This window comes from Vidua chalybeata, chromosome 3, assembly GCF_026979565.1.
Source record: "Vidua chalybeata isolate OUT-0048 chromosome 3, bVidCha1 merged haplotype, whole genome shotgun sequence".
Lineage (NCBI taxonomy): Eukaryota > Metazoa > Chordata > Aves > Passeriformes > Viduidae > Vidua > Vidua chalybeata.
In genome coordinates this window covers 69,266,755-69,280,217 of record NC_071532.1, presented here as the reverse complement: position 1 = coordinate 69,280,217, position 13,463 = coordinate 69,266,755, and the positions used below count along the sequence as shown (strand labels likewise).

Here is a 13,463-nt window from a genome sequence, read left to right as displayed (position 1 = left end):
TACTAAGAACAACAGAGGTGAAGACCATTCGTGTGCTTTACAAAACCAGTGCAAAGTGGTCTGGATGCAGGCAGGCAAGAGGATTGGGCCTTGAATTTTGATGGAATAAATTAGGGAATAGAAAATTATGTGAAGTTTTTCAGATAGCAGCAATATTTAGTAGAGTAAGAGTGTGCTTAAAGTGTTCATTTAGAGCTGGTTCTTCGCTTGATGCATTTGTATTTCCACGTAGAGGTAATAATTAGAGTACCAGTTTCCTCCAAGCCTTGCTGCCTCCTACTGCAATATACGCTGTGACCAAGACAGACACTCCACATCTCAGTCAAACAGTGGGGAACTTGTGGAGCTGTGCCAGTGGATGAGAGACCAAAGGCCACATTTCTGCAGGTTTCTCCAAACTCTTCTTAGGAACATCCTTTCAACTGAGCCCTAAACTGAGATGGATAAGTCCCTGTGCTGTAGACAGAAGAGGCAAGCGTTCAGTTCACAGCCTGGGAGTGCAGAAACATCAGGAGTGCTTTGCTCTCTGAGTATTGCAAAGCCTACCAGGCTGTCTAAATTCCAGCCCTTGAACAGAGGACCCAGGGGCACTCAGGGTGTGGGGGTGTGATTTTGGCAGTTCCCAGCTCTTCAGCTGTGGTACCAGTTTTGCAGAGGAGTGCCTATCTGCATCTTTTTTCTTCCCTGTTGAAGCAGTACCTCGGTTTTTGAGGAAAATGAGACACACCTGTGGCTGCAGACCTATTGCATAGGCCAACAGCTAGATTTCAGCAGGCCCAGCAACATGATGGGTGACACATTTGAGGTGACACTGAATAGTCCACAGAATAGTGAAGAAACATGAAAGAATGTCACGGCTGTAAGCAAGGTTATTGGCTAAGTATCTACAATATATATTGGCAAGTAGGAGCTATCTAAGGGGCAATCACATAAGAGCCTGGAATAAACACATGGAAGTTTTGAAAAGCTGACAGTGCCACCATGAAATGGTAGGGGTGGCATGTAAATACTCGTACATATGCCTGACGAGACATCAGTGCTAACTGGGAGTTTGCAGAGTCTGGTGAAGCCCTAAGGGATGCTTTTCAAGACAGGAGCTGAGAGTGAGAAGTGGAAAAGAGAATCATCGAATCATTAAGGTTGGAAAAGACCTTTAATGCCATCAAGTCCAACTGTCAAAATTTATCATCAAGTCCAACCATCAAAATCAGGATTACAGGATTACATGGCAAAACATGCAGACTTTTGCTGTCTGGTAAGGGGCCAGGTGAGTCAGGGGCAGAGCCATTTGAGTGAATGCAGAAGAGATAAAAATGTGTTTCTTTCTGTTCCTTTTTCGAGTGGAAGCATCCCCATTTTTTAGTCTATCTTTAAAAGTCAAAGTAGTATATTTTTTTTTTTCTGTAATAGCAATGCACAGAGTTGAAAAAAAAGTGTAGTCTGATAAAACTTGTGACCTGAAGTAAACTGCTGGGAACAGTTAGAATGGATTACTTTAGATTCAGAAACTTGGCCAAGGACCAACTTGCAGCCACTCCCTGTGGAAGACGGTAGTGAAGGAAGCTGGGAGGATGGAGGTGTTTTTCAGCACATTTCGTCTTATTGTCACAGAAAGGAGAACTCAGAATGGGACTTCTCAAATCCCAAGGCAAGTTGGGAGGATAAATTATAGTCAGTTGCTTCCATTGCCTAAAAAGATCTGTGTGCTCTGAGCTTTCTTGTGAATTTGAACAGTTTCCTGGTTTTAGACATGATATATGTTATTGGAATCCCTCCAAATGACAGAGGGTTGCAGTGGGCAGTTGTGAAAATAGGCATGCCACTGTGATTAAGGAATGACTTTCTGCCAGTGTTGGGAGCAAGCTCGGGGGTGTTTGGGTTAGGTCCCATTTGTCAGTGGGAGCATGGCATCCCACATGGTCATTACTTCTTCTTATTTAAAATAGAGTGGGAATCCCGGAAAAGGAGGGGTACCTCATTTGGACTATATCTGCCTAGTACTCTGTGAAATGTCTTTGAAAGTAAAACTTTGAATAAAAGCCTTGAAAAAAGGTGGCAGGAGATGAGGAAGAAGTACTGTACCTGGCGTTAGACTCAAAGGCAGTGGCGATACTGAGACCTCAGTTCCTGACCTCTACCTGAGCTGCTGGGAATTAAAATGAATGGTCCTCACCACTAGGCAGGTTTTGCTTTTTTCCTGCTTGTATGTGCCACTATCCCACCTTTTATTGCAGCCATTCATCATTGGCAGAAAGACTGGGAGATGATATTAAGGTTGTAGAATATGTCATTTGTATCAAAGCTTCCCCCATTTCTTTTCACCCTCTACTTGCCTGTTCTCTTGCCTATATTCCGTTCCTGTTGGGTTTTGCCCCCTCTCCGGACCAGTCATCCATTGGCCCAGCTCATAAATGATTGTTTTAATAATATTACAGTCCCTCCATTTTCATGTGTGAATGACCCAAGTGGCATGTGGCTTGTAACCGGACCAGGAAGAGATTTCTATTTTCCCCCTTTAAAAGGCCACAGAAAATAGAGAGAATAGGATCCTGCCTGTCTTGCAGTGGCCCCAGACAGGCATTTATGGCTGTGCAGTAGCTTGCAGACACTGCCTATTTGAGGGAAATCTTTACCAGCCAGACCTGGCCATTGTTTTTCCTTTTCTGCATTTATTCAAAGCTCGGAGCCGTTTATACACCACGAAGATGGGAATTGAAGAAAAAGAGTACATGTAGAATTCACCAGCTGTTTAAGTCTTATTGTTGCCTTCTGTATTGATCAAATCCCTTGCCTCTTAATTGGATATTGACTGTTGTGAGGCAAATAAGGCAAGCTGTCAGAGGAGGGAGGGATGGGGCACGAGGTTTGACTTAATGGTATGTTGATCATGACTAGTCTATAAAAGCCAGTGGGAGAGGAGTTCATTAAACCAGCCTGCAATTGCTTTAAAAAAATATGCTCTGAGTCAAGATGATTAATCATATATGTGACACTGCAATCAGAGAAAACCCGCATTGTTATTCTGGTATTTACAATGCAAAAACTTGAAATACACAAATGCATTAACACAAATTCACCAGGGACAGCTATCTGTTTGGTCTGTGAGCCTTAGGTAACCCTACTAATATCTGACTTTTTTTTTTTTCCTGGTGTTTGTTTGGGTTTTTTTCTTTTCTTTTCTTTTTTTGTTTTTTTTTTTTTTCCTCCTTGGTCTTGTTTCTGTTTCCCTGCTTCCCTGCTCCTCTGGCAGGCTCACTGGAAATGTGTGCTTGCCCTGTGCCCAAATCTGTCACCTGGACCGGGGAACCCATGTAGAAATGGCAGCAGGACGAGGGACACTTGAGCTTCCTGACAGTGAAGCATGCAGAATATTTTGGAAATTGATTTTATCTCATAAATGACAATAATCAGAGAATGTGAAGAGAGGGGGAAAGCTTATGCTGGTGTGAGCTACCCATTACACAAATGGAAGCTACCGGCAAGTCTGTTGTGTATTTTCATATCTTTCCTGGCCATATTTTAGGCTGGGTATTGGATATGTTGCAATAACTGTCAGGCACGGTCCATTAGTGTCTCTGGATCAGGCCTGTCATGAATCAGGAGGGAGATTAGCAGGATAGGCTCACGTTTGTGAAGATCCCACACAGCAGTGACTTGTTGAAAAAACGTTCAAAGGGCCAATAAACAAAGTTTATTTCAAATTATTTCAACGTTGTGTGTTTGTAATTGTATTTATTCTTTGAGAATTTGGGAATGGTTATAAAAAATGTATGATGTGAAGGTTTGTGCAGTTTGAGGGAGCCACCTGAACACTTCTCATATATCACCATGCCATGAACTGTCAGAGAAAGGGTAGTGCAGTCCTGTGGAAGGCAGGAATGCTGCCTGGGTATTGGCTGATAGAGAAAGGAAAAGGCCATAAGTCTGGAATGCAGTAGGAATATGAGGTTTAATGCAGAGTTTTCACTTGAGTGCTTTAGGCAGTTCCCTGCTTGAGCAACTGGATCGAGACTGTACCACCTTCTCTTGCATGTGGGCTTGAGTCAGTTAACATCTCAAACCTTCTACTCCCCTTCCTGCAAAAATTAGAAAAGCAATCCAGGGCCATAGACACTGCTGTTTTTAATTCAGTTGCTCTTTCTGGATGTACTGGGAGACTGAAAGTGATCACCAGTTTTTTCTAGGTATATTATAACTCTGGTAGAAAGGGCCATAAATGTACAGTACGGCAAACTGTATAAAAAGAAAATCCATCAGGAAATCAGGATTCTTCTACAAAGTATATGAAACAAAACTGGCGGAAGGGGAGGAAAAGCTTTATGGAATCCAGAAAGCTGAATGCATTTTTTAGTGGAAGTTTTAAGTGCAGTAGGATGGAAGTTATTACTTTAGCAGGCACTATAGTAGTACTGTTATTAGTAATTCCTTTTGATCCACTTATAATATTCCTTACATTATAATAGAGTTTTCAGCTTCCATTTTAAACATAAACTGTAGAGAATTTTATACCATGAAATCCTGAGTGAAAAATTTAATACATGAAGCTGGACCATTCAGAGCCATAGCCTGTGGAAGACAAGCATTTAAAAAAAAGTAGAAGAGATCCTTAAATAACTGTTTTTCAGATTTGCAGGCACATTTGTTTGGATTTTTTAGTGTGCTTCAGTTATGCAAGAAAATGAACGTGACAGTCCTCAGTTGATTTGACAAGGATAATTTCAGAAACACTGCCCTATCATTCCACAGTTTGGCACCTTCTCCTTCTTTGTTGTAATGCATTTTTTCTGAGTTGGCTTTTCTCAGCAAAACTGCTTGTTTGTCAGGAAATTTTACATGTGTTCAGAAATGGATGATGAAGTGGTGTGGGCTGGGTTTGGTTAGAATAGCAGGTTTGACCTGGTGACTGTATATTTTTGAAGTCAGGGAGTATTTCGTCTGTCAGCACAGTGGAGAGGTTTGCAGGATATTTAGAATTAGATATTTTCTCAGGGCTTAATCACACTGGCCAGACTGCTGCCTCCTGAAGTCGCTTCCACACCAAACCTTCTCCTAAACAGGAGGACTCAAAATGTTTTTCTAATCCCGTCTGCCATTAGTGGTTTTGCATTCAGGTTTTGTATTTGCTTTTGAAATGGCAACAAAAATTTGAACAAAGGTTGGAATTTGGGTCTAGATTCATCACTGTCTTCGCTGGACATGTCACAGTGAGGCAAGAGCAGCTGTGAGCAAGAGCTGTGACAGCAACAGGGAGCCTTGTCAAGCTGAGGATACCTGCGGGGGATTGAACCTCAGGCTCTGCTTAGGGACTTGGTAGAGACATCTTTGCTCCTTCTTGGGGACCTTATAACTTCCCTCTGGGAAAGGGACTCCACAGTTGTGGAGTCTCTACTGTAATGTATGGGAGCCAGGAGCAGCTGAGTGCCAGAGAGATTTCCAGGAAGTCTGTGGAGACCCCAGGCAACAAAATGGCAACAAAAGCTGTCTGCTGCAGTACATCCCCTTCTCAGGAGCTGGGGAGAGCTGCATGTGCAGTCCCAAGGTTTGGCTTGTCATGGTGATGTTGTTCTGCTGGTTTCTATCCGCTGGTGCCTTCTTCCAGTATAAACACGGTCTCAGTTCCTAACTTGGGTGGAGATGTGCACGTGTGTGTTGGTACATGTGTTCATGTGGCATGTTTGGAGAGAGAGAAGAGGAGGCAACAAGTCAGCAAAAGCCCTTCTGGTTTTCCTTTGCATACTTAATAAAGAAATTACAAGAGGGCATATTCCCAATTTCTTTTTAACTTTGTAGATCACCTCCAGTAGACAGATTGTCTCAGACCACTTCCCCTCCCCTTGGCGATCAAATAACATTCCTGTGGTGACTACAGCAGTTGCTTACATGGAAAAATAACATTAGGAAAGTATTTAATGTATTTTTAGCTGTCTTTAAATGCATTTTAGCAGCTGGAAACAAGGGGAGTTAGTAGCACGTGACCTGCAAGCTCTCCATAGACCACCACCAAGTGCGCAACAAGTCACTGATGGTAAAGCTAACACAGGCTGGAAAATGTTGGGTAGGGTGGTCACCTCTAACCTTTACTGGTCACCAGAGGTCAGGCTAAAGGGATAACCTCAATTTTTGTGGGCTGTAAATAATAACTTGATAAACAACCAGCATGATTTTAAGTCCTTTCTTTTGACTGATCTGAGTCTTGGGAGATTTTATGAAAACTTGTTTTGACGTGTTTTCAAAATACCTGTGACTTTTCAAAAATCTTGAGAAGATTTTAGAGATTTGGAGTGGTGAAATATTACAACTGTAGAGATTAGTGAATAGAGTGCAGCTGAGAGAGGCAACAAGAAAATAAATACCGCTTATTCCATCAGTCTTTGATTCAGGAAAATCTTGAAATCCTTGTGAAGAGCAAACCTCTCATAAAACGTTAGTGGGAGCTTTTCCTGAGGGGAGACTTTCTCTGAGCTGAGGACTTGCTCATTCCTATAACTATGTGATTGCTGAACCAGGGAACATCCTCTCTGAACTGTCTTCCCTGGCCCTGTTCCATTCCCAGCACAGCACCCCCACCCAGGATCCTGATGTTGGGCTCCCCCACCATCCAGCCCACAGCAAGCATGTTCATATTTCTGGGAAAAATATACCCAGCAGGTGGAAGTTTAGTACTATTTTTACTATTGCTGGTACAGTGAATGTAAAGAGCATGATAATTGATTATCTGGGACAACAGAAATGCACAGGAACTAGAATTTCAAGGATTAGGGTCTCCCCGAGGATTTCCTTCGAGTTTCAGTGAAAGGAGAGATAACCTTTGTGGTGGAAACGGAAACAGAGCTTTCAGTTCCCATCTGCAGCCAGCCTCTGGAGACAATAGTATTAAGGGTGATGTGAATTTCCTCTGTTCATCGCCACGGGACAGGAGCTCCGACAAAATTATCTGCACTTCTATAGCAACGCTATTCAGCTCCTTGCAGCTTATTCTCTGTCCTACCAGGGACATTCAGCTAATGCCTGCTGCCTTTAACATATCTGGAGGTTACATTCCCGTGTTTCATCTGTTTAAAAGGACATTTATGGAAATTAGGAGGCAATTTTATCCCAAGTAAGCAGACTAATATTCTGTCACTCTGCCTTACTCAAGTGACTGTTGCTCTTAATGTTAGGTGGTTTTGGTTAAGTGGCATTAAAGTTTTGTGGACTAAGCAGTAGGATTTTGTTGCAAATGCATTGTCCCATTTTAGTGGAAACTTTGCATTAACAAGTTCCATCTTAATAAATAATTTTGTTCAACCTGTCTTGTGACTTATACTATCATAAGATCCTGCCCTTAATATTAAAATGTAAGCACAGATTTCCTCTCCCAAGGCTAAAGCTGTATAAAAAGACTTGCACTGAAGCTAAGAAATCCTCTGTCTGGATCAAGATATATTTTCTCTGAGAATAAGGAGAAACAAATATCCACATATATTTGGAGAGGAGGAAATTCTGCTATAGATTGTTCTTCCTCCGTTGTGTTAAAAAAAGGAATCTTGACTGAATATATAGTCTGTTTCCAAACTATTGGCATCTTTCACAAATATAGGCTGGCTGGCTTACGAACAAATAGCACAGTTTCTGTAGCCAAAGATAGTTGTCATCATGCACTTATTAATGAGTACACATATCTCTGAACATCAAATGCTGTGCTATTTTCAGAGAGATCCTCTCAGATCCTGTTTTCTGGTTTGGGGTTTTTTAAATTTTTTTTCCATAGCCTCCTGCCATTTTCTTTCAAAGCTCAGCAGTAGAAAGCAGAGAAAAAAGGGGCCTAGGAAAGGAGATGCTCTCATCTGTCCAGCTTCCCCACGTCAGGAGCTACTCCATGCGTGTCATTCCTGGCAGATGTTTGCCTAATCTGCTCTTAAAAAACTCCAGTGATAGGGCTTTGACAGTGTCCTTAGGCAATCTGCTCCAGTGCTTTGCTGTACCTGTCATTAAGAAGGGCTTCCTGATATCTAACTTGCAATTAAAGGCCATGATTTCCCACACAACGCATCATCAGGCTGACCTTACAGCCAAACCACCTCCACCAAGTCAACTGCAGTTTCCTCACTAGATCATCTTTGCCAGCACCGCTCCTTGGGCAGTGTGCTCTACTCTGGCAGTAGTAGTGAGGTGGGGTGTGTGTGTGTGTGCCACTGGTCTTGTCAAGGGTCCAGCCCGGTGTCCCCAGCGGCTGGTGATGGGCCGGTTTCCCTCTTGGATCCCTTGCAGCTGACGGGAAGGCGGCTGTCTGCCAGCAGAAGGTATTGAATTAGGAGATTCAGTAGATCCCTGGAGAGGCACTGCCACTGTGAAGTTGCAGCAGTTTTGCACTGATAAAACTAACAGTGCTTACCATGGTTCCAGGCCTCAGAACATGAGCTGATGCCTTTTCTTGTCCTCAAACAAAATCTGCTGTGAGAGCAGTTGTCCCATATATTACATGTATGTAATCAATCACATCTAGCAGTTAGTACATATGTTTTTTGATGAGTGCATTCCTATAATGATTTTAGCAGTATGAAAGCATTTTTTAAAAAGAGTGATCACAGATTTGGCTTGGGTTTTTTTGCAGTTGTTTTCTTTTGAACAATAGCATCCCATGTCAGCCAGGCCTGATGGCAAAGCTGTAGATGCCAACTTGCTGTGAGGGAGATGCTGGGGAGCTGAGGCAGTCACAAGGTGTGCAGCAGTGACTGAGAGTGGGTCAGTGTAGGCACAGATGCATCACAATATTACCATTGCAAGATAAATTCTGAGCCACTTTTTAAATATGCTTAGAACAGTGATGAACATTGTAAAAGTGTTTCCTTCTGCAAATTATTTAAAACTGGAAGATGGTAGTAATGAATTAATGGGAAGATACTGGAGAATTAGTCCTGACTGCTCACAACAGATATTTTTTACAATGGAAACCAGCTAGCTAAATTAGGTGTATTTCTGCTGCCTGAGCAAATTATGGCAGTATGTAGCTAAACAGGTTTTGAGACTAGGAAATTTTAGCAACATCCAAAATTAAATAAAGCAAGATTTAGATGAGTAGGAGCAGGGGTATGTTGCTGTCAGCAGGGGTCAGTAACCTTTGTGTAACTGGCAATTTTGGTGAGCAGGTCAAGTTCAGTGGGGTTTGTCTCTATATTTTGACAGATGCACTCCAAACACCCTGGTATCCATTTCATTTTACAAGGTGTGTGCATGCACCAAGACAACACTCCAGAGGGTCACTGGCAGGTTACAATGTGCCAGCCATCACATGCACAATGTATTGCATGGTGCCAAGGTAAAATTTCAGGGGTCTGGGAGCACCAACAGTGTTCAAAACCCCACACAACACCTGTGCCCCACCAGTATCTCCCTAGCTGTCCCTCACTGACATCCCATTGGCATCTGTTTTCCCGAGCTGACAGTTCTGTTTCTATTTGTGCAAGGCATTTTTAAGGCATTCATCCCCTAGCTGTCTTCTAGATGACCTGGAAGAGCTTCAGTGAGTTGCCCATATTCCTTCAAGGAGGAAAGGAAAAGATTTATTTTCAAAATTTTGAGAATTTTGAGGTGTGTTTTTTTTTAGAAAGGTTGGTTAGATTTGAACTTTATATTCCAAGCAGCATGGAGGTAGATTTATTGTGTAAGAGAGCTTTTAGTTTCAAACTAATAATTGGAAGAATACATTTAAACCTTTGTCAATATAAAAGTGACTTCAGATGCTCAGGAATCCTCTTTCTTGTGGTTTTAAAGGAAAAATTTAAACATTTTCCATGCCACAACTATTGAGGGCATTGAAAGAAAATACCCAATAACTGTTAGGAAACATACAGAATAAACTTTTTTCTACTTCCCTGTTCTTGTAATCATCATCAATTTTTTAGGTACTTCCCAAAATACACCTTTGGACAAATTTTGCACTGTTAAAAATGGCATTTTATGTTGGGCAAACCAGAGGCCCGAGTCAAAGCCTGCTGGAGTCAAGGGGCTTTCATTGAGGTGCAGACCCTGCATGTTTTCCTAAAAATCGCCAGTGCTGTTAGCCCACGTCTCCCTTTCCCCACCCGTCTCCTCGGGGAGAGGCAGAAGCCTGTTTGAAGACAAACAAGTCGCAGAGCCTGCAAAGGTGTAAATATCTTTCATAAATGCCAACGCTGAAAAGCCTGAGCGCCGGGCGTGTGACACGCGACGACAGGCAGCTCTCGCTGCGCGAGGGGCGAGCGATGTGCCAGCTCTCGCTGCCACAGGCGCTGAGGTGTGCCCGGATTGCACCTGGGCATCCCTGGGCACCCCTGCCCCGGGAGCACACACGGGCCAGCAGGAGGGACGGGCAGCAGAGCTGCCTGCTCCTCGCCCTGCTGCCCCTGCCCGCACCCCTCGCCCCCGATCCGGTCACCCTGCCCCTGCCCTCCTCCTCTCCCCGGCTTCTTTGGGCAGGGGCTGATTTAAATAGGTTGGCAGGGAGCCAGGAGCTCATCATTTTAATGCAGTGTAAAATGGAATGTGCATAATTATATGCAAGCCATATGTGAGGGAGACAGCTCAGCTGTGAATTTTGGGAGGCTGTGAGAGGGAGAGAGTGAACAGTCAGGAATCAGATGAGATGGAGCGGAACGGAGTGCAAGTGTCACTCAAATGAACAGTGTAATGAGCGTATTGCTGACACTCCTCCTTTCACCTGCTTCTCCCTTTTGCTTTAACTCAAAAAGCAGAAAATGTAGAGATGAGAAGGGAAAAATACTATATGCAAGCAGGATTGCTAATGGCTCTGGTAATGTCTCCATTTAAACTTCAGCTTTCTTAATTAACAGTGTAGTTACAAATAACCAGTAACTTCTAATGCATCTTTGTCATTAAATATTTTGACCGCATTTGACTGAAGGATCATTGTTCTCACTCAATGATTACTCCTTTCAAGGCTTCACTTAAACATGGAGGGGGAATCAATTTATTTGTAATAGTATTACATGTAAATTATGAGTATGAAAGCTTTTATTTTTTTTTTTTTGGCCTTTCTGTTAAACTGAAAATACAAGTACATCATCTAGGGATTGCTTAAGCATGTCAAAAAGTTTAAATGAGTACATATGTAATGTAATCCTGAAAAATGCCATGGAGTAAATTGAAACCCTGAGTTACTCAGTTTCCAGCTCAAAGATTTCATTTTGGTTTTGTCTTTTGTTGTTCTAATTATTACTCCACAATGAATTTGCATGTTCAATCTAAGCTATGTAAGAAAACAGCATCCCAAGTTCTCATATCTAAAAGGTGTACTGACTATTTAAAGAAACTTTTTAATAATGTTGTATTTTGGGATTCCCGTCTGTTTTAATTATCTGAGCTGTTATGCTTTTAGCTATTTTTTTCCTTCCATTATTTGTAAGTCCCTAAATAGGCCATTATATTTCCCTTCAGGCTAGAGATGAAGATGGACATGCTGAAAATTTTCCCCAGCAGCACTATGCTAAGGAAACTCCAAGACTTGCCTTCAAGAATAACTGCGAACTACTTGTAAGAATAACATACTTACAACAAGTCTAGATTGTTACTTTAGCACAGTGAAAACCGTTTTTTTTTAAAGGCTTTTGTTCATTATGACATACATTATGAAATATGATAGGTTTTTTTTTTTTTACTGTTTTAGCATTCTAATGCTAGTTCTGCTATCCGTGAACAGTTTAAGATCTCAAATTGCTTGAAAAATATAATATATTTGATGTCAGCACGTGAATGGCCTTGTCTTGCACTGGTAAATCAGGGACAGCCATGCAGGGAATGGCTGGTGATGCACGGAAAGCCCCCCACCCCTTCCCCCAAAGCACCCCAAAACTCACTCTCCCATCTACCTCTTAGCTCTGCCTTGTTTTTGGGTGACGGCGCTGCATTTTGTTCTGCTAACAGGCAGTCCTCCCTTCACAGCTTGCCTGTTCCTCCCCTTCATAGCTGCATGCAACCCAAAGCATCCTTTCCTTTCCTCTCCACTCCTCTCCATTCCTCTCCTCTGCTGTGGGGAAAGAGTGAAAGCCAGGAAAGCACTTACGGGGAGCCTGGAGTGTTTACAAGCCATAAGAGAGATGATATCAGCTGTGAAAGAATCTCTGTTCCAAGGCAGGGTTAATTTGCTGTTCATTTTAGCATTTGCAGCTAGACGAGATTAAAAGCAAGCAGGAATGCCTATTATATTTCTATTAAATGAATCTGTTGGGACCTAATGTTCTTGATTAGCTTGAGAAAATTAGTGCTCCACCATGAGTTTTTCTGTTTGCCTAAAGTAAACAGAGGATGAATTGTCATACATTTAAAAGAGATTCATGCATGGCTTTCGAAAAGGGAGGTTTAGATACATCCGTAGATCTCTCCCTTGCATTCCCCTTTCTTTCATCTGCACTTAAGTAAGATGTACCATTTGGCTAAATGGAAGTGTCTATGGAGAGTTAGTACACGGGGTTTTACTTTGAAACAACATTTCTTTTTTTTCTTGTTGTAACCAGAGAAGAGGCGGGTGGCAGTGGAGGAGCAAGCTGTGTTTTATCTGCATTAGAGCCCATGCCTGCCCCTCCCAGGAGGCAAGGCCAAGTGCTACTCTGGGTGCCCCAGCTGCAACAGGCACTGAAAGTCGAGCTGATGAGCCGATAACCCAGTGCTGAAGTTGGCCTCCAGGTTCAGTCAGCTGGCCAGAGAAGCCTGCACAGCTCAGGGCTGGTGGCCAGTCCCTGCTCCCCACGCTGGCCAGAGCGCAGAGCATCTTGGCCACACCTGGCACTACTGGGCTTGCGCTCTCCTACCCCACAAGTGTCCCCTGTGCTGAGCCAACCCTTGGTTAGGTAAAGACAATGCTTTTCACAGCCACAGGTGTCACTTGGAAGGTTCAGTTTGTTACCAGTGTAATTGTCCCCAGCCAAAAGCAAGGTGACCTAGGAGATCTGGTCTTGGTTCCTCTTAAACCCTTTGCCAAGTTCCTGGTGGTTTCAGGGTTAGCAGCGTTATATCCTAAGGAGAGGGAACTAGACAAACACAAAGAGTGGTTCCCTGGTGTACTCATAATTTCTGTGCCAAATAAATGAAGCTCTTTCTTCAAGGCCATGCTTAATTACTGTGCTGCTAATCAGGCCTGACAAACAATCACAGCACACCAAGATGCTCCCAAAAGTCAGTAGGGCTTCTTGGTGCTGGAGAAACTTAGTAATAGAGACAACATGGATATAAGTAATGTAATATTTCCATTGAAAATCTGCTTTATATTTAATGCAAGCCATCAATGAACTAATTAACCCACTTTGTGCTGTTAAAATCAAGCATTCTTTTAATGCCCAGTTGCTTATTCCTCTATTAATACACATTTAAGATTTTGCTTTATTATATCATGACTTTGTCTGGCAAAAGCTCAAGTCATCAAAGTTAGTCTTTCATGTGCTTTTTTGGACAAGTTTCAATTCTTGTTTAAGGAAGTAATAAAAGCAATT

General features: G+C 42.6%; 1 protein-coding gene across 1 annotated transcript in view; it reads left to right on the top strand.

The window, feature by feature from the left end:
• SOBP (sine oculis binding protein homolog) overlaps nucleotides 1-13,463 on the top strand; it is a 112,971-nt gene that overhangs the window by 53,167 nt on the left and 46,341 nt on the right. The window contains exon 5 of the mRNA XM_053939253.1: nucleotides 11,416-11,511. Within this exon, the coding sequence (XP_053795228.1) occupies nucleotides 11,416-11,511 (96 nt within the window). The remainder of the gene's footprint in view (nucleotides 1-11,415; nucleotides 11,512-13,463) is intronic.